Raw genomic sequence first — 22,604 nt, forward strand, 5'->3', positions numbered from 1 at the left:
GCAAGAGGCACCACTAACCAGACAACACCATGAATTCCAAGGATATCTACAAACAAGTGAGGGACAAAGTTGAGAAGTACAAGTCAGGATTGGGTTATAAATAATATCCCAATCTCTGATGATCCCTCAGAACACCAACAAATCCATTATTATCAAATGGAAAAAACATGGTACCATAACAAACCTGCAAAGAGAGGGCTGCCCACCAAAACAGCAGCACAAAGACCTAAGGGCCACAGTACAAAGACAAAGTAACCCTGAATAAGCTGAGTTGCCAAGCGAGACTGGAGTATCTGACCATAAGATCACAATAAGCCGTAAACTTCATAGAGGTGGCCTTTATGAAAGAGTGGGTATAAAAAAGCCTTTGCTTACACCTAAAAATTGTAAGACACTTCAAAGGTTTGCAAAAATACACGTGGGAGACTCACCAAATGTATGGAGGAAGGTGCTGTAGTCAGATAAGATCAAAATTGAACTTTTGGCCATCAAGGTAAACGCTATGTCTGGCGCCAAACCAACACAGCTCATCACCAGAAGAACACCACCCCCAGAGGGAAATATGGTGGTGGCAGAACCATGCTGTGGGTATGTCTTTTGGCAGCAAGGATAAGGAAAATAGTCCAAGTCAAAGAGAAGATGGATGGCGTGAAATACAGAGATATTGAGCAAAACCTGCTTTAGTTTGTCAGTGATTTGAGACTTGGATGGAAGTTAACCTTCCAACAATACTGCTCTCGAGTGATTTAAGGGGAAACATGTAAATGATTAAACTTTAAAGGGACACTGTCACCTGAATTTGGAGGGAACAATCTTTAGCCATAGGGGCGGGGTTTTCGGGTGTTTGATTCACCCTTTCCTTACCCGCTGGCTGCAATATGGGATTGAAGTTAATTCTCTGTCCTCCGTAGTACATGCCTGCACAAGGCAATCTTGCCTTGCGCAGGCGTGTACTATGGAGGACAGAGAATGAACTTCAATCCCATATTGCAGCCAGCATGCAGCCAGTGGGTAAGGAAAGGGTGAATCAAACACACGAAAACCCCGCCCCTATGGCTAAAGATTGTTCCCTCCAAATTCAGGTGACAGTGTCCCTTTAATCCAATTGAGTATCTGTCAGCATACTTGAAGATTATTGTTCACCAAAGATAACCATATAACTTGAAGGAGATAGAGCAGTTTTGCCTTGAGGAATGTGCAAAATTCCCTTTGGCAAGATGTATAAGCACATAGAGACTTATCCAAAGTGACTTGCAGCTGTAATTGCTTCAAAAGGAGGCTCTTCAAAGTACTGAATTTAGAGGGGTGAATAATTCTGTGCACTGACGTTTTCAGTTATTTTGTCCTATTTGTTAATTAGTTCACATTAAAAAGAAAAACAAATGATCACAGTTCTAGACATGTTCTGTAAATTAACTGATGCAAACACTCCAGGTGATGAGGTAGAGAAACTTGAAAAATACCATGGTGAATGCTTTTCTCATAATGTTCTCATTGCACACTACTGATGTCAGGTTTACCAGACGATAGTTGCCTGGATCCACCTTCTTATCTTTCTTGAATATTGGTACCACGGGAGCTATCCTCCAATCCTGTGGCACCACCCCTGTTACAAGAGAGTCTAAGAATATGAGATACAGTGGTCTGTCAATTATTGAGCTCAATTCCTTCAGTATCCGTAGATGAATGGCATCTGGGCCTGGGGATTTGTCAATGTTTAAATTGCTCAGACATAGATGTACTTCTTTTTGTGTTAAACTAGTTATATCAGGTTGTAAATTTTGATTTTTGCCTTGTTGAATGATCCCTGTAACACACAGTTCATTGGTGAACACGGATGAAAAGTGCCTGTTTAATATCTCAGCCTTTTCTTTGTCCTCTGCAATTATGTTGTTACTGTCATCTTATAAGGAGCCGATATTATCTGTTTTTTTCTTTTTGGCATTGATGTATTTATAAAAAAATTTTGCAATTTATTTTAATGTCGGTGATTTGTTTCTATGTAGATAACTTTGCTAGTTTGATTTCTTTTTTACATTTCTTATTTAGATCTTTATACTCCTGAAATGCAATTTCAGTATTCTCGGCTTTCAAGATTTTGATTGCCCTTTGATTTTGTCTTATTAAACTCTGTACTGTCTTATTTATCCATAATGGTTTCTTTTTATTACTTGACATTTTATTACCAGAGGGTATACGTTTTCTGCAGGATTCTAGTAGTATTTCCTTAAAAATGCCCCATTTATGTTCGGTATCCCCAGTTACCATGACATGGTCTCAGTCTACACGATTCAGTTCTTCCCTTAATTTGTTGAAATCAGCTTTCTTAACGTTCCAGGTTTTGGCATTTCCCCTTTTGAATTTTTGATTGAAAATTACATTAAAACTTACCATGTTATGGTCACTACATCCCAAATGCTCCCCGACCTGTAATCTGAAATGGTATCTGGTCTATTTGACAGAAGTAGATCCAGCAGATTACCTCCTCTGGTTGGTTCATCAACCAGTTGAGAGAGGTAATTGTCTTGAACTGTGGATAAGAAATTGTAGCTTTTAGTACATCCAGAAGATTATATGTTCCATTGAATCTCTGGATGGTTAAAATCCCCCATTAAAAGAACCTTAGTACTGTTTGTTGCCTCTTTTTGCTGCCTGTTTGCTGTTCAGCTATATTTAGGAGGCTTGTAGCAAAATCCCAATTAGCAGCTTTCCATTATTATCATCCCCATGTACATTTACCCATAGTGACTATACATTGCTGTAATCCCCTTTAATGTCTTCATTGAGCACAGGTTTTAATGTGGATTTAAGAAGATTCACACCCCTCCACCTTTTTTATCTTTCCTGTCTGTTTGTAAATGTAGTGTAACCCTATATGTTTGTTACCCAGTCATGGCTTTCGTTAAGCCAGGTTTCCGTAATGCCCACCACATCGTATTCTGTGACCGTCATAAGAGTCTCCAGTTCATTCATTTTGTTTGCTAGACTTCTTGCTTTTGCCAGCAGACATTTAATATTATTAGCACATTTGTTACTCCTACTCAGCTCCCTGCTTTCCTTACATATCCCAACCCCCCTTAAATCCTCATTTACCCCTACTGCCTCCCTCTCTCTGTCTACTCTATCTATCCCCTTATTAGCACAACTATCCTCCCTCCCCTCAGATACCAGTTTAAATGCTCCTCCATCCGTTTTACCATTTTTTCCCCAAGCATGGCTGCACTCTCCCCATTGAGGTGCAACCGGTCTCTACCTTAGAGCCTGTAGCCAATAGAGAAGTCGGCCCAGTTCTCTAGGAACCCAACCCCTTCCTTCCTGCACCAATTTCTAAGCCACTTATTTATCTCCCTAAACTCCAGCTGCCTATCTAGCGACGCTCGTGGCATTGGCAGTATTTCTGAAAACACTACCTTGGAGATCCTGTCCTTCAGCTTCTCTCCTAGTTCCCTGTAATCATTCTTAAGGACCTTCCACTTACCCCTAAATTTGTCATTGGTACTGATGTGTACCATGACCGCTGGGTTTTCTCCAGCAATCTGTCTGTCCAATTCGCAATATGTCGAACCCGAGCACCCGGCAGACAACACACTGTTCGGCATTCACCGTCTTGGAAGAAGATTACTCTGACCCCCTAATTATAGAGCCCCTACCACCAATATCTGTCTGGCATTTCTTGCACTTCTATTTCTGTCCTTCCTACAGCAGTCATTTTCCTGGTTGCTAGGAGCAACGTCCTGCTGCAGTGATCCCAGTCTGGGGCTTGCATTCCTAATATCAGCCAAACAGGCATATTTACTAGGTTGTGCCAGATCAGGACTGGGCTCCCTGGGACTTTTCCCCCTACCCCTTCTTTTAACATTTACCCAACTGCGTACTTCGCTGTCCAGATCTTCCCCACCTCCATATCACTGGCCCCAGCTAGCGCAAGCTCGGTGAGCTCTAAAATTGTCTCCAGGTTTTCAATGCTCCTAAGTGTTGTAAGCTGCACATTTAGAGGCACTACCTGGGCTTCCAAAGATGTAACTCGCTGGCATCGAGTGCAGACATATTCACCCTTAAACTGTTGCTCAAGGCATGCATATGCAGCGCCCCAGAGTCCTGGTCGTTGCAGTACTGTGGCTCCGCCACTATGGGGAGCTATGGTGCGTCTGATGGCACTGAAGGAGTTCATCGGATCAGGTATCACAGACACCAATACATTTCACAGTCGGGCCTCCGGGGGGAGCTAAGGGTTCTATTCACTAGGCCACTCCCCACCATAGTGGGTAAACTGGGGGTCAGGCAGGAAGTTAGATGAGAAAGCTGACTGGGTTGGAACCAGGCAACACCTTGTGGCAGAGGGTGTTGCGGGGGGAAGATACAGTAGGGTCTCTGTCAGGGGTGGGATCCTGACAGAGGCTTGGCAACTTGAACGAACGTAACGGGACCGTGCCTGCTCAGGATAGCGGCGGTGCCCAAGGAAGGATTAGAAGCGAGATAGATTGTGCTGAGTGAGAAACGAGATCATGCAAAAGGAGAAATACCAGTAGGAGTCGTGCTGTAAGACCGAAGCAACATCCTACTGAGGCGCACTACCGGTGGCCGGAACGCCGAGGGAGTATCATAACATTCAGCTTCAAGCAATACTCCAAACAGCGGCAGGACAGTCAGTCTAAGGCGGGCTGTCTAACTTAAATCACCTATACAGTCTTGGGGGGCAACTTGTGGAGAGGGGCGACTCTAGGGTCCCGGAAGAGCTCCGAGCCTACCCGTCAAACGGGTGCCGTCCCAACCAGAACACCAGGGAGGGACGGAGGATTAGCAGAACATCATCTAATCGAGTTGTGAGGGAACTTAAGAAACAGACACAACAGTTGTGGGGACTTTCTGTAAGCACAGCAGGGAAGGACCACAACACATAGCGCTAGCAGGAAGGCACAGATTTCCACCTGCTAAGAGAACTCTGGAGGTGCCATTGGACCGGCCGGACTTGCGCAGCCTGGTTATCCGGATTCCGGACTGAGGACCCAGAGATCTTCAGTAAAGAGGTAAAGAGACTGCAACCTGGTGTCCTCGTTATTTACTGCACCGCACCACCACAGCCTCACCACCACCATCATCCGTCACATCTTTCACTGTGCGCCCCTCGGCAGGGTCACGGACTGGGCCTAGCCACCGTGACAACCCCAGAACAGAGACTCAGAGGCCCGGTACCGGGTACTCCTCGGCCCTGCGGCAGTGGGGGCGCTACACATACATCTCACAAGATGCACACCTGGTTGTCCTGATCTTCCACACCTCCATATCACTGGCCCCAGCTAGCGCAAGCTCGGTGAGCTCTAAACTCGTCTCCAGGTTTTCAATGCTCCTAAGTGTTGTAAGCTGCACATTTAGAGCCACTACCTGGGCTTCCAAACATGTAACTTGCTGGCATCGAGTGCAGACATATTCACCCTCAAACTGTTGCTCAAGGTATGCATGCATCTCACAAGATGAAGACCTGGTTGTCCTAATCTTCCACACCTCCATATCACTGGCCCCAGCTAGAGCAAGCTCGGTGAGCTCTAAACTGGTCTCCAGGTTTTCAATGCTCCTAAGTGTTGTAAGCTGCACATTTAGAGCCACTACCTGGGCTTCCAAACATGTAACTCGCTGGCACTGAGTGCAGACATATTCACCCTCAAACTGTTGCTCAAGGTATGCATGCATCTCACAAGATGCAGACCTGATTGTCCTGATCTTCCACACCTCCATATCACTGGCCCCAGCTAGCGCAAGCTCAGTGAGCTTTAAACTCGTCTCCAGGTTTTCAATGCTCCTAAGTGTTGTAAGCTGCACATTTAGAGCCACTACCTGGGCTTCCAAACATGTAACTCGCTGGCACTGAGTGCAGACATATTCACCCTCAAACTGTTGCTCAAAGTATGCATGCATCTCACAAGATGCAGACCTGATTGTCCTGATCTTCCACAACACCATATCACTGGCCCCAGCTAGCGCAAGCTCGGTGAGCTCTAAACTGGTCTCCAGGTTTTCAATGCTCCTAAGTGTTGTAAGCTGCACATTTAGAGCCACTACCTGGGCTTCCAAACATGTAACTCGTTGGCATCGAGTGCAGACATATTCACCCTCAAACTGTTGCTCAAGGCATGCATACATCTCACAAGATGCATACCTTGTTGTCCTGATCTTCCACACCTCCATATCAATGGCCCCAGCTAGCGCAAGCTCAGTGAGCTCTAAACTCATCTCCAGGTTGTCAATGCTCCTAAGTGTTGTAAGCTGCACATTTAGATCCACTACCTCGGCTCCCAAACATGTAACCCGCTGGTATTTAGTGCAGACATATTCACCCTCAAACTGTTGCTCAAGGCATGCATGCATCTCACAAGATGCAGACCTGGTTGTCCCAATCTTCCACACCTCCATATCACTGGCCCCAGCTAGCGCAAGCTCGGTGAGCTCTAAACTCGTCTCCAGGTTTTCAATGCTCCTAAGTGTTGTAAGCTGCACATTTAGAGCCACTACCTGGGCTTCCAAACATGTAACTTGCTGGCATCGAGTGCAGACATATTCACCCTCGAACTGTTGCTCAAGGCATGCATACATCTCACAAGATAAACACCTGGTAGCATTTTCCATGGAGCACATATTCAATGGGGATAAACAGTACAGATAAAAGTAGAACAAAAACAATGGAAAGAAAACACCAAATTATGCTCTTGTGTTAAACTATGATATTGCGTTTAACTATGTACTTATTTGCAGCCCTGGACTTGAAGACCCCTCTCTGATCAGCAGCCATCGCTTAGAGTGTCTGAAATTTGTAGTCCACCCAACAGTACAGACAGGTGTTTCTGCTAGGAGGTTCTGGAACAAACACTTACCTCACAGATACTCGATCACATGCACCAATCACAGCCTTTCTTTTTGTTTCCTTTAAGCCCTTCAAGCCGCAACCCTTTTTCGTTTTTACGTTTCTGTTTTTTTGCTCCCCTTCTTCCCATAGCCATAACTTTTTAATTTTTTCATCAATATGGGCATGTGAGGGTTTTTTTTTTTTGTGGGACAAGTTGTATTGTTGAATGACACCATTGGTTTTACCATGTCGTGTACTTGAAAATGGGAAAAAATTCCAAGTTCGATGAAATTGCAATAATAGTGCAATTCCACAACTGTTTTTAAGATTTTTGTTTACCATGTTCATCAAATTCTAAAACTGACCTGCCATTATGATTCTCCAGGTCATTACGAGTTTGTAGATACCAAACAGGTATAGTTTGGATTTTTTTTCACCATTTAAATAAAAAACAAAGTTTGTTAAAGGAAAAAAAAATAAATATTGCTTCATTTTCCAAGACCCATAGCGTCGCCATTTTTCATGGTCTGAGGCTGGTTGAGAGCTTATTTTTTGCTTGCTTTGCTGACGTTTTTAATGATACCATTTTGGTGTGGATATGATCATTTGATCAGCCGTTATTGTCTTTTAATGCAATGTTGCGGCGACCAAAAAAACGTAATTCTGGCATTTTGACCTTTTTTTTGCTATGCCGTTTACCGATCAGATTAATTCATTTTATATCTTGATAGAGTGGGCGATTCTGAATGCGGTGATACCAAATTATGTGTATATTTTATTTATTTATTTTTTTAAAATATTTTTTAAATCATTTTTCTTTTACGTTTCACTTGTTTCAATAGTCTCCACAGGAGTCTAGAAGCTGCAATAACCCGATTGCCTCTGCTACACACAGGTGATGATCAAATTGCCTGTGTGTAGCAGAAATGCACACTTGCTATATTTCACGGATCCGTACATTCCTAAACCAAAAATCTGCAAAATCCCTAGTCCATGCCCTCATCATCTCCCGCCTCGACTACTGTAACCTCCTGCTCTGTGGCCTTCCCTCTAACACTCTCGCACCCCTCCAATCTATTCTAAACTCTGCTGCCTGACTAACCCACCTGTCTCCCTGGCCTCTCCCCTCTGTCAATCCCTTCACTGGCTCCCCATTACCCAGAGACTCCAGTACAAAAGCCTAACCATGACACACAAAGCCATCCACAACCTGTCTCCTCCATACATCTGTTACCTCGTCTCCCGGTACTTTCCTGCACGCAACCTCCGATCCTCACAAGATCTCCTTCTCTACTCCCCCTTATCTCCTCTTCCCACAATCGCATACAAGATTTCTGTCGCGCATCACCCCTACTCTGGAACCCTCTACCATAACACATCAGACTCTTGCCTACCATCGAAACCTTCAAAAAGAACCTGAAGACCCACCTTTTCCGATAAGCCTACAACCTGCAGGAACCACCGATCGACCAAAATGCTACACGACCAGCTCTACCCTCACCTACTGTATCCTCACCCATCCCTTGTAGATTGTGAGCCTTCGTGGGCAGGGTCCTCACTCCTCCTGTACCAGTTGTGACTTGTATTGTTTAAGATTATTGTACTTGTTTTTATTATGTATATCCTTCCTCACATGTAAAGCGCCATGGAATAAATGGCGCTATAATAATAATAATAATAATAATAATAATAACTATGGACTTATTTGCAGCTGCGGACTTAAAGACAGCCCTCTCTCCGCTCAGCAGCCCTCACTTAGAGTCTCTGGAACTTGTAGTCCACCCAACAGCACAGACAGGTGCTTAGAGGCCAGGATCTTGCAATATCCATAAGTGGCCAAGTTACCATTATTAATATGTACACCCCCAATCAAAACTGGGCCAAATTTAATACCAATTTGGTCGACAATGCCATACAGTTTTAGATAATTCCAAAGGTTGTTCCCATCTTTCATAAAGCATTACTACAACTTCAAGTGTGTGATACTTTTTCAACAAATCCTATCCCCAATAATACGGGGTGAAATAACAAAAAGATCCGACCATAACATTAAAATATACAATTTTTATTAGCTCATAAATACATAAAAAAGAATATGAAAAGCAGGATTGCCAAATAGGATCGTGTTGCGCATGCATTGAATCGCGGTGTGCGCACGCGCGGTCCTTATCATGGACGCTATGTACACGGACGCTATGTACACTTCCGCTCTAGGACACATTCACGCTGACGGCGTTTCTCCTGCTCCATTTCAATCCGGACACAGCGGTATGTGGTTTATATGATTTTCTCTGATGTTTAACCCGGACATACTCACCTCCAGGCCACTTTCCCCGACGAAGCTGCTGCGGCAGCGATACGCGTGGGGCCTGTCCTTCACCCCCCCCCCCTTTTCTTAGGGTTATTATACCCTGCACTCTCTATAGGGAATCTTACTTCTTTGAGCTGTTTATCAGATGACTCTGGTGTGCGCTCATGGGCTACTTTATTCATTCAGTGGTCTTAGGAACACGGGACCCTGGACCATGACTTTGCGATCCCAAAAAATTCAGGTTGTATTCAGCTGAACAACATTTTGGTTTTTTTGTGATCTACCCTAGAGGATATTTATCCAGAGTGCTCTTTTTGTTCCAGCAATTAGGGGTATTATACATTCATGGGCCCATGACATACAGGTTCTTCCTGGGTCAAATATTGATACTATTTTGGATTGGTATTTTGGTACACACAGGGTCTAGTATGATTGTATATACAGTATTGTTTGTGATATTCACCCTGTCATTGTAACTTTAGTGGGCTCATGTTTTGATTCAAACCCGTGAGTGGGGGTGTGACTTTTTGTATTGTATATTTTTAAATGTTTTTATGTATTTTGTGAGGTGACAATAAAGGTTTTTCGATACTTTTATATATGATGTGGTTGTGCATACCCTAATTAGTCTAACTTTCTTCTTGTTGTCAGATATTGCTATATATATAGACTAGGTAGTGCACCCCCTTTTTAGATTATTGTTTCTATACCAACGAGTAGTGCACCCCTTTCCATTTATCTATGATTACACTAAAAATGAGCCATGGTTAAGACTATAAATATTACAGCTAAATAAAAAGGCTTATAAACAGTATGGTAGATTTAACAAAATAAACAGAAACACACACAAAAAACTGAATATTCAGGGGAGCATGGGAAATAAAATATCAGCAAAAACAGATTCTTTTGACCAGGTGACAGGTCCACCTTAATGACAAAAATGTGTTGCAAACCTTCATACATACCTGCATTCCAATGACAGCATAGATAAAAAACAGCATTACAATAAGCAGAGCCACATATGGTAGAGCCTGTAAAAGACAACAAAAATAAAAGTGAACAAAACTTTTACATTTCTAAGAAAGGAAATACTGCACTCTGTACAAATTATATGGTAAAAATTTGGCAGCGATTTTAATCACTAATCCTAATAGTAAAAGTACAGAAAAGTACTAGTTACTTTTTAGAATAAAACCAAATTCAAGGTGCATAATCTTCTTTCATTCAAGTACCACAATGCTAAATTGTAATACTTTGACACCATAATAAAAAAAGCTCAATTAGTGGTGAGCGAACATGCTCCGATTACGTCTTATCTGAACCTGCTTGGGTGTTATCTGGGTGTGCTCATATTATGGAAAATAGAAAAAATTGGAGTCCGGCTCAACAGGACTGGATTTTCTTTTTCTTTTTCAAAAGAACATATGGTGCATACAAAAGAAAAATTTACATGGTCGACATGACCCAGTCTACGCGTTTCGACTGCACTAGGCAGTCTTACTCATGAGTCATGAGTAAGTCTACCTAGTGCAGTCGAAATGCGTCGACTGGAAAAAGTCATAAGTAAGACTGCCTAGTGCAGTCGAAACGCGTCGACTGGGTCTTGTTGAGCCAGACTCCAATTTTTTCTATTTTCCTTGATGTGAGGCCAGAGCGAGGCCGATGTCTGAGCCCCAGGTGGATGAGCATAGAGTAATGTTGATGACAACTGGATGAGCTGGAATCAAGTTTCTATAAGTGCTCATATTATGTTCAAGTCCCTCCCCACCACTAATCCCACCTGCGTCTGCAATCTCCACATGTGTGCAGGCTGCCAACAGTCGCAAATCATGGGACTCAAACATATTTAAACATAATAAATGAGCACTCCCAGATTCACGTTCACTGATCATTCTTCTTAATTTAAAATATGCAATTTAAAAGTTAAGGATCAATTTATCATGAAAACCTGCACTCCTGTAATAACCACAGACAGGATACAGGTCCGTAATGCACAGCAGGACTAAAAGATTCCCAGGACATTCAAATGTTGTTCTTCCAATGTGGTGTACTTAATTCTGTGCACTATATGTCCTATTGGGGGCCTCTATGTGGGAAAACAGGACAGAAACTGAGAGCAAGGATGAGGTCACATCGCCACACAATTACTGAAAAAAAACAACCCATTTACCAATGGCCAAACATTTCACACAGCATAAACAATTTGAATGTTATCATATTAACCTCTTAAGGACTGAGCCACTTTGTACGTTAATGACCGAGTCTCATTTTCCAAATCTGACCAGTGTAGTTTTGAGGTAATAACGCTGGAACGCATCAATTTTTTTATGCTCTTAAATCAGATAGTTATACCACATAAAATAGTTAATAAATAACATTTCCCACATGTCTACTTTACATTTTCATAATTATTTAAACATGATTTTTTTTAGGAAGTTAGAAGAGCTAAAAATTTATCAGCAATTTCATTGCATTTTTCAAACAAATTTTACAAAACCCTTTTTTTATGGAGTACATCACATTTGAAGAGACATTGAGGGCCCTATATGGCAGAAAATACAGTGACACCATTCTAAAAACTGCACCCATCAAGGTGCTCAAAACCACATTCAAGAAGTTTATTATCCCTTATGGTTCTTCACAGGATTTAAAGGAATGTGGAAGGAAATAATGAACATTTTACTATTAGTCACAAAAATGTTACTTTAGCTAACTTTTTTTATTTTCAAAAGGGTAACAGGAGAAAATTGACCTAAACATTTGTTGTGCAATTTCTCTCGTACGTCGATACCCCATAAATGGGGTGAAACTACTCTACTGTGGGAGCATAGCAGGGCTCAGAAGGGAAGGATCAAAGTTTGAGTTTTACACAAAATTGTCTGGAAGCCAGAACGGGAGCCATGTAGCGTTTGGCGAGCCCCTGGTGTGCCTATAGAGTAGAAACCCCCAACAATTGAACCCATTTTGGAAACTAGACTCCTCAAGGAATTTGACTAGATGTGTTGTTAGCACCTAGATCCCACAACATTTTATAACATTGAGGCATAAAAATAAAAGATCACATTTTCACCAAAAAATGTGGTTTTAGCTCACAAATTTTTCATTTTCACAATGGTAACAGGAGAAAGTGAATAGTACGTTTTTCTGGTTTTTCAATGAAAGTGAACCATACAATGTGTTGTGCAATTTCTCTTGAGTAGACCAATACGCCATACGTGGTGGAAAACTACAGTCTGTGCGCACGGCAGGGCTCAGAAGGGAAGGAGTGCTATTTGACTTTTGGAATACACAATTGTCTGGAATTGATAGCTGATGCCATGTCGCAATTGCAAAGCCCCTGATGTGCTTGAAAACAGCGAAGAGCATAAAAGAAGTAACCCGACCATTGTTCTGGAGTTTGATGCTTGGAAGATGCTAAGTTGCTTAACAAGTCAATGTTAAATCTCAGATACCCAGAAGACAATTGGAAATTTTTGGGAGCGTTTTGTTGTAGTTTTTGCTTAAAAAAATGCTAGTGGTTTCTGTATTATTCTATAGAGTAAAAAAAATTGACTTTAGCGTGACAGTAAGGCCAGGATCACACGGCATATGTTGTCTCATGCGAGAGAACTGGACCAATTATGCTAATTTCACTCCGCTCAAACTCTGTCAGAGTTTGAGCTGAGTGTGAGGGCACTGTGCTCCAATCCTCTGACATGAGAGAATCACAGCACAGGTGCGGAGGAGACAGAGAAAGTAATTTCTCCATCTTCTCCATTGCTGGCGGCAATCGGACTTCACTAGGATGGCATCCAAGTGCAGTTCGGTGTTTAATTCGCACCCATAGACTTGTATGGATGAGTGCAATCTGATTCTTGACATTAGAAAATAATCACAGATCTGAGCTGCCCCATAGAATAACACTGGGCCGAGTGCTGTCCAAATATCGCATGGCCGTGTTTTAAGCTTGTGTGAGGGAGCCCTAAAACAAGAAAAAACCCTCCCAAAAAATACCAACACCCAAAAACGTTCAAAAAATGCTCAGGGAACGAATGAAAAAATGACACAAAAGATGCTTCAGAAAACCCTCTGTATTGAAGTAATTGACTTCTAGGGATCCTTGTGGCTCTAGCGATCTGATCATCAATGGAGGTGGGGTGGTAGCCTTGTTTTAAAACTCTTTTTAAGATGAGTTAAGTGTTCATCCCTGTATGTTTGGCTTTAACATATACGATTATACCAAAAGGCCTGGCTGTAGACTATGGACTGTTTAATGTTTTTCGGGTGGAAGCTGTCCCATCTGAAGTATGTATTGTCATATTGTCAATTTGGTTTCCGATACACCGATGTCTGGATTGAACCATTTTGACATTTTATGGTGGTATCCAGAAAGTTGATTTCTGTTTTTGAGAGGTCCATTGTTAAATTTATGGAGGGATGAAATGTATTGAATTTGTCATGGAATTTTAGACGCTCTTGTTCAGACTCCGTCCAGATTATTAAGATGTCACAGATGTAATTGAAATAGACCACGGTTTGATGGAGCATGATGCGAAACAGTCATTTTCCAGTTTAGTCATTAAAAGGTTGGCATACTACTCTAGATCCTTGCCGAAAGCGAAAAAGTTGTGTGAGGATAAATCTGTTGAGTCTTGATACAGACTCAAAAGGCATCCCATTAGCTTCAAGAAACATTTGGCAGGCGGATGTTCCATCTTCATGTCGGATGTTTGAATAAAGGGACTCCACGTCCATAGTGGCCAAGATGGCACTATTAGGTAGAGTGCCTAATGTGGATAACTGTTTTAAAATGTCCGTGGTGTCCTGTAAATAGATGGCTGTCTTCTTTACCAGCTGTTTAAGGACATTTTGTACAAACCCTGAGATTTTTTCAGAGAGTGTTCCCACCCCTGAGATAATTGGCCTCCCTGGGTTACCTGGCTTATGAATCTTGGGAGGCATATAGAAAATTCCTATCTTGGGATTCTCAGGTGTAAAGTCCAGAAGTCAAGAAGGCTTGCGGAATCTGTAAATAGACCTCTGATGACTCTTTTCAGCTCCCCCATATATTTCAGAGATGGAATTTGGTGTAGTGTTGTATGTCCGTCAGATTTGTGCTTCTTTAATGTAGTCAGTAGAGATGAGTCAACTTGTTTTTTTTAAAACGTTTGCCAATCTCAAATTCGGCACGAACGTTGCTCATTTGGATTCGTGTTCGGATTCCAAAGCATTTTTCCCAAAAATCTGCAAAATTTGGCCAAAGTTTGGTAAATGTTTGACCAAATGTAAAAGTTTGGCCGGACTATAAGATGCACCGGACCATAAGCACCTAGATTTTAGAGGAGGAAAACGGCAAAACAAATTGAAACAAAAAAATGTAGTCATAACACACTGTTATAGTTACATAGTTACATAGTTATTAAGGTTGAAGGAAGACTTTAAGTCCATCTAGTTCAACCCATAGCCTAGCATGCCCTAACATGTTGATCCAGGGGGGTTATGGTGGGGGGATCTGCAACTGACACTGTTATAAGTGTAATATTCCCCATCTGGGTGAATATATGGCATATATGTCCCCATCCTGATACATATGCACCCTCACACTGATATATATTATCTGATCCCCATCTTGGTATATATTGCCCACAATCCAGGTATATGTGGCCAACAATTCAGTATACATGGTGCCCCATCCTGGTATACATAGCCCCCATTCAGGTATAAATGGCCCCCATCCTGGTATACATGGCCCCCATCCCATCCTGCTATATATGATCAGCCATCCCCATCCTGGTCTACATTGTCCCTCACCCCCATCCTGGTATACATGTCACCCCATTCTGGTACACATAGCCCTCCATCATGGTAAACATGGCCCCACCGCCATCCTGGTATACATGTTCCCATCATCCCCATTTTGGTATGCATGGTCCCTTCATCCCCATCCTGGTATACATGGTACCCTCATCCCCATCCTGGTATACATAGTCCCCATCATGCTGCACACATAAAAAATTAAACAATTCTACTTGCCTTCCCTCTGCTCCCTCGTGGCATCTTGTTCTGATGCCAGCAGCTGATCTCCGCATGTAAGCAGCACATGACAACTGTCATGTGCTCCCACAAGCTGAGGTCAGCTGTCTTAATATTCACTACTCCTCACCCCCGAGACTATGGGAGTGGAGAGCAGTGAATATTCATTCTCTTTAATAGCGGGCACACTGTTAGACGCAGTCACCGGCTCCTGCAGCAGCTGGGCGATTACGTGTGCCTGCTATTAAAGAGAATTAATATTCATTGCTCTCCACTCCCATGGTGTGGGGAGCAGTGAATATTCAATTTCTTTAATAGTGGGCATATGTGATCACCAAGCAGCTGCAGAAGCCAGTGGCTGCAGCTAACAGTGTTAAAGAAAGTGATTATTCACTGCTCCACACGCCCATTGTCTCTCTCACCTTTAGTTGGCAGCTTCAGTGCATAGAAGTGGGAGGGACTATGGGCATGGGGAGCAGTGAATATTCATTTTCTGTAACAGCGAGCACACGTGCTAGCCGCTGGCTCCTGCATCCTGTGAGCCACTCCTTCGCCACTCTACCATTCCCATCCACAGGGCACATAAATATATAAGCCATAAGGTACATCCAGACTGTAAGACGACCCCCCACTTTTCTCCAAAATTTTGGAGGAAAAAAGTGTGTCTTATAGTCCGAAAAATACAGTATATATTAGGATTAAAGATATTTAAAATTATGCATATCGCACTGCTATAAATGAAAATTGAGTTGAGAAATTTAATCTCATTTGGTCCACTTGGGATACTTTCTGGTAACCCCTGAATATTTGAACATTGACTCAGGCATTCCTCTCCCCATTTTTCTATCCTATATTTTGTATTTGCCCCTTCCCTTGTCCATTGTAAGTCCGGTATGTCTTTTCCCCTCTTTCAGAACTTTAAAAATGTAGAATCTTTGAAGAATTCCATAAGCCAATGCAAATCTGTTAAGTATCAGGTTTAATATGTTTTTTTTTTTAATTGAAACCTTGTTATATGTTCGTACATGTGCTTTCTTATTTTTTTTCTCTTTCTATTTCTCTTAAAAAATTATATTTTGTGAAAAATGAAAAATGAAGCCCCTTTTTATAATAATGTCCCTTGTCCTAGTCATTTCTTGTAATAGTGTCCTCTGTCCCCCATTCTGCAACAATGTCACCAGTCCTGAACCCCTATTCTGTAATAATGTCCCCCATCCCTGTCACATGCTGCAATAATGTCCCGCATTCTGTAATAGTGTCCACCGTCCTAGGCCCCACCCTGTAATAATATCCCCCATGCTGGCGATTTTCTCCAGCATATCTTTAAAAAAAAAAAAACTGATTCTTTTTACCTCTCTCCTCTCTGCCATGGTGAGAAAAGTCCTCTTCCTCCTCCATAGCTATTGCAAGGTCTGGGACATGGCAGTAACATCACATGCCAGACCTCAATGGGCATGCCAAAGTCAAACACCGGCCCCTAAAGGCTTGTGGCTTGTATAGCTATTGTGGTGCAGGGAGTCGATGGATCTCTGTGTCACAATACATTTCAGCAGAATAAATAATAATTTTATTTGTATAGCAACAACATATCCCCAGCACTTTATAATTAAAGACACGTACAGAGAATGAAAACAATAAAAAATAACAAATGGTTCAGTTACAGGAGTGAGGGCACTACTTACAGTCTATAAAGAAATAGGGGTGACAGAATAGGTAGAAAATCCTTGTTATGTACGGTCCATCCATCATTATAATAAATAAAGGTTTTCATATAAAGCTGCATGATCCGGTCATCAGCCAGTATCTAAGTGCAGTTACCGTGTGCTATTGGGTACATGGAGGGTGTGGAAGCAGATAAATAGGAGGGAGCAGATTATCATTAACATTTAGAAGGAGGGAAAGGGAGATTTAGGTTAGTGAAGTGAGGTGATAATAAGACCTGTTTAAAGAGGACAGAAATATAACCCTGGCTGCCACATTGAGGACAGATTGGAGAGGAGAGAGTTTAGTAAGAGGGAGACCTATCAGTAGACAGTTGCAGCAGTCCAGACGAGAATGAGTAAGAGCGCCAGTAAGTGTATTTGCCGTTTCAAAAGTGATAAAAGGTTAGATTCTGGAGATATTTTTAAGATGCAGGTAACATGAGCGAGTGAGTAATCAGATATACGGAATAAAGGAAAGTTATGTGTTAAATATAACCCCAAGACAGCAGGCGTGCTGATTGGGAGTTATTATTGAACCATGAACTGTTAAAGGATTTGACCTAAGAAGAGACAGTGGACAGCAAGTTACAGAGGACAAATACACCTAGTGACCAGTACTTTTTTAAAGGAATAAGACAATATTTTCTGTAAATAAAGTGTCATGATCCAGGCTGGGATTTTGTTTCATGTTATTGTCTCCCCGGTCTGGTCATGCTGGGTTAACCTTCTCTGTCTTGTTTTGGGTTCGGTATGGCTATTTCAGTCTGCTGTGCATGCAGACCAATGTCAGTGATAGATCATGCTCCCAGGCTAGAGCACTTGACCCCTTGATACCATGTTTTTGTCCTCTACCCGTTTACTCTGTTCCCGTGACTTCTCTTTCCTACCACCCCCCTTGTCTAAAGGTACCGTCACACTAAACGATATCGCTAGCGATCCGTGACATTGCAGCGTCCTCGCTAGCGATATCGTTTAGTTTGACACGCAGCAGCGATCAGGATCCTGCTGTGATGTCGCTGGTCGCTGAATAAAGTCCAGAACTTTATTTGGTCGTCCGATCGCCGTGTATCGTTGTGTTTGACACCAAAAGCAACGATACCAGCGATGTTTTACACTGGTAACCAGGGTAAACATCGGGTTACTAAGCGCAGGGCCGCGCTTAGTAACCCGATGTTTACCCTGGTTACCAGCGTAAAAGTAAAAAAAACAAACAGTACATGCTCACCTGCGCGTCTCCCAGCGTCTGCTTCCTGCTCTGACTGAGATCCGGCCCTAAAGAGAAAGTGAAAGCACATCGGTGACGTCACCGCTGTGCTGTTAGGGCCGGAGCTCAGTCAGTGTCAGGAAGCAGATGCTGGGAGACGCGCAGGTGAGTATGTACTGTTTGTTTTTTTTACTTTTAAGCTGGTAACCAGGGTAAACATCGGGTTACTAAGCGCGGCCCTGCGCTTAGCAACCCGATGTTTACCCTGGTTACCCGGGACCTCGGCATCGTTGGTCGCTGGAGAGCGGTCTGTGTGACAGCTCTCCAGCGATCAAACAGCGACGCTGCAGCGATCGACATCGTTGTCGCTATCGCTGCAGCGTCGCTTAATGTGACGGTACCTTTAGTATTTGCTCCCTGTGCTTGGACCTCTTGGCATGTGACCCGGCTGGTCTTCTGACCTGTTTGACTGTCTCTCATCTCTGTTATCTCTGCTCCCTTCTGGCTCTGACTTCTAGCTTGTATTTGACCACGTGTATTGGTGTGACTTCTGGTACTTCTTGTCCTGACTGTTTCTGACTCGTCCCGTCTGACCACTCTTTCGCCGCCAGGTGGTGCTTATGCTGCTGCTCAGTGGTGTTTCGCTGTGTGCGCGCAACCTCTCTTCCCTCACCAGCATCCCCTGGTGGAGGTTCCGCTACACTGCACTACAGCAACATTACATAAAGTAATTTACAATGTAGCTATTTGTACACTTGATTTCAAATAGGGATAAGCCTATTGAAATGACAGTGACAGGCAAAATCCCAAAACAAAAAAATCTAATAAGAGTTGTGTTTTGACTCTACACAAGTCTTTCTCAAATGTACATTGCATTCAATATACAACATTCATTTAAACAGTCCATTTGGCACACACTTGTGACATCACTTCTCCATAGTTACAACTGATTAACAATTAATTTTTTATTTGAGAAACAAGCAAAACTGCAATTGAAATTAACACTAAATAATCAAAAGAGTAATGTGTGTTTAGTGACCCATTTAGCAACAACGGAATACTGTGTAGGGGATTGAGAAAGGCTCAGGCAGAGTTGATATATTTCATGTTTTTGATGTTTATTAATTAAACTAAAGTGGCTGACTTTTTACCTGAAAGGATTTGATAAAGGTCCAGAGCAGAGTTCTTACTCCCTCACCACGACTCAGCAGCTTTACTAAGCGCAAGACCCGAAACAATCGGAAAAATGTAATAGAGATCCTGGAAGAATCTTCAGCTCCTGGTGTAGCAGGGATGCCTGGTGTCTGTCATAAAAATAAGGTGAAATACTTAAGATCCCATCACAAGATGTTAACACAACATTGCTTCTTTCCAAAGAAAAATTAACATTAACATGCTTCTTTAGTTAAAAATATATATATGTATAATATAAAATACATGTATATTTGCAAATACAGCAATAGGGTGTGATACAGTTTGCTAGCCACAGAAACTCAGGAAATCCATTTATGATAAAAAAAAAAAGTTTACCACAAAATGACCCTTCCTCATTTGATTTGACATTTATCAAGCACCTTAGGACTGAAGGAGCTCAGGAGCAGCAGGAAGTAAAGTCTAAACTTCTCCCCTCTACTTTTGTAGCAGTAACAAAACCTCTCCTAGCCCCATTCCATTGGTAAGAAATTAGTCAGGAGGATAAAAAAAGACAAGTTTAAACAAAGTTTTTTTGTTTTAGCAGATGCTGCGTCAGAAGGGCTAAAAAAGAATCGCATTGTTAGGTGACCAGTAGATCCATATAGCAACAGAATCCTACCTCCCAATTACTGAAAAATAGAAAGAGGGACAAATGTGCGGCAAATTTTGGCCACTTCCCTGGCAACACTCCAATCCACGCCCATTTATGATTTCTTTCTACCCCGGCAGGAGGAGTTGTCAGAGGGACGGTGGTAGTGGGGGAAATTCAGCAGGAGGGATTAGCAGTTTCATTGCGACAGGAGCTCCAAGTAAGGTAAAAGCGGTGCGAACTCAGCAGATTTCCGACGCGGCTAATCTTACTGAAGCGCGCCACATCACCTCTTCAACAGAAGCTTGCCACTGGCCGTGGCTGCTTCCATCCGCTCTTTCTTTTTCAGCAAATACATGCATGCTTTTTGATGGACTATATAGGATTTTCATACAGGACCCTGAGGGGCCTGCACCCAAAAAGGACTGTGAACTTTCACACTAAGACTGTGAATACACTGAGGACTATTTAACTACGACTCATCACTTGATTGAATCGATTTGTTACCGTTCTATTAATAAGGGGTACACAAGTACCTTGTATCGAATAAATTGATATTCTTTTCAGGCGGCCATCATCTACAGTGGGCTGTGCAATAATATAGCTTCCTTTACAGCTGGGCAAGGTGTAACTATATAATTGGGGCTAAGAATAATTAGTCCACGGGCAAAGTGCAATCTGAGGTTTTTCATTTTCAGCTTGTTTATGTTTATTCATCACCCTGTACCGTATATATTGATATTCTTCTCAGGTGGTCATCATCCGCAGACGGCTGTGCAATATTGTAGCTTTCTCTACAGCTGGGCAAGGTGCAACTACAAAATTGGGGCTAATTAGTCCATGGGCAAAGTGCAATATATGATTTTTCATTCTTAGCTTGTTTATGTTATACTTATTACCTCCAGTAAACATATGTTCCTCCTTTAGGTCTCATCTTGCGCAAGTTTATCTTTAGAATAATATTAGTAGAAAAATGTAAGGATAGTAGCACAAGTAGGTGACTGATCAATTGACCAACAGTAGAACATTTTAAAATGGCACAGCAGCAGGCAGCAATAGGCCATGCATATTGTATCAGGGTCTGGGCCAGCATTTAGAGCTTTAAATTGAATTTCAATTAAGACGTGGTGTAAGCCTTCTTATTTGGGAGATCTGATACCTCATGCAACACCACCATTTGTTTTTTCCAGGCACACTCAGATGGCACAAACATCAGATTCATACAATAATATTGGTAGAAAAAAGTAAGGAAAATAACACAGGAAGTTCATTGAAAGTAAGTGCAGGCCTGCCTGTATGGGAGCCCTACTTACATGGGCAACCCACCAGATGGAGACCCAACTTGGAATCTCCACATTTCAAAAAAAATAATTGTCACACAGCACTAAAATAGCAGAAATTTCCACAGAGTAGAAATAGTATAATAGGCCTCTGACACACCTTCCACCACAGGCAACCCACCAGATGGAGTCCCAACTTTGAGTCTCCACATTTCAAAATACAGTTTGCAATGTGAGATGTGTGTCGGCTCACCAGGGCAGTATAATTGAAGCTAAATGAAATTGTACTCATGCCTGAATAATCTTTGTACTTATTGTCAATAGATTTGTTTCTTTATAGTTAATGTTGTTAACTCGCCACAAGATGTCGCTCTTTGAACATGATTAAGAGACTGTGATATGCCTGTAAGATGTAAAAGGGAGGGTTTTATAAAAGTGAAAGACAGGAAGAGGAAGCACGGCCATCTTGGGGAGAGTCTGCAGCAATGAGGAGTGTTTGAGGCTGTGCTGGAGGGGAATACCATGACATCCCCTTGTGACAGCACCCAACTGAGTAAAAAGCAGCGGCAGATTGAAACTGAACTGAACCGGTATCCAAACCTGTCCAGATGTGAGGGAATTCCAGCTGTAAAAGCTGTTAAATAACAGAAGAGACCCGGGACATGTGAAGTGAAAGGTGCCGCATCAAGCACAAGCCTTCTCGGCATTGCTCACCGGTTGGAAGAACTCTGCATCTGCCTGACTGTCCTGATTGTGTCATCGTAATATTCTCCATACAGTCAAGGATGGACTTTTCCTCTAGTTTCTCGAGTTTATATGGGGAAGGGAGGGAAACATTTGGTTGGGAAATAGGAATAGAAATATATATATATATATATATACTGTATATATATATATATATATATATATATATATATATATATATATATATATATATATATTCTTAAGATTGTGAATCAGTGTGCAAGACCTCAGGCGAGCCCATACTTTGCACTCACTTTTCTCTCAGGGTGTAATATGGTAATGGCAGCTGGCGCATACGGGCATGCCAACAGGTAAATTCCCATAAAGAAAATAGCATCTTGGGGGCAGAGCTGTCCAGCACAGTGGATATAACCTTCAGGAAAAATGTTTGTTTGATGTGTTTTCTTCAAAATTTGATGCGTTTATCAAAATAGTTACTAACATTGGACTGCGTGGAAATTAGTTATTTTCTCATCTATGACTCTGTTGTATCATGAACAACTCCATCGGTTCATGATTTACAGTAACATCAGCAGCAGTAGCAACAGCAGGCACAGTAGACACCACAAAGATGGCACAAACTGCAATAACACAAGATCAATACATGACACTAAAAATTACACCATCGCCTAGTCTGCTACTAGGGGTGCAAAAATCATCGGAGATCCATGAGTTGTTCATTTTGATGAAGGCTAGGCGGTCTACACTTTGAGGGGACAGCCGGATGTA

General features: G+C 42.2%; 1 protein-coding gene across 1 annotated transcript in view; it reads right to left on the reverse strand.

Moving 5' to 3' along the window:
* Nucleotides 1-22,604, reverse strand: part of CACNA1S (calcium voltage-gated channel subunit alpha1 S) — a 422,207-nt gene that overhangs the window by 96,065 nt on the left and 303,538 nt on the right. The window contains exons 29-30 of the mRNA XM_077270340.1: nucleotides 19,220-19,372; nucleotides 10,115-10,180 (exon numbers count right to left, since the gene is read on the reverse strand). Of these exons, the coding sequence (XP_077126455.1) occupies nucleotides 10,115-10,180; nucleotides 19,220-19,372 (219 nt within the window). The remainder of the gene's footprint in view (nucleotides 1-10,114; nucleotides 10,181-19,219; nucleotides 19,373-22,604) is intronic.

This window comes from Ranitomeya variabilis, chromosome 1 (assembly GCF_051348905.1).
Source record: "Ranitomeya variabilis isolate aRanVar5 chromosome 1, aRanVar5.hap1, whole genome shotgun sequence".
NCBI classification, from domain to species: Eukaryota; Metazoa; Chordata; class Amphibia; order Anura; family Dendrobatidae; genus Ranitomeya; species Ranitomeya variabilis.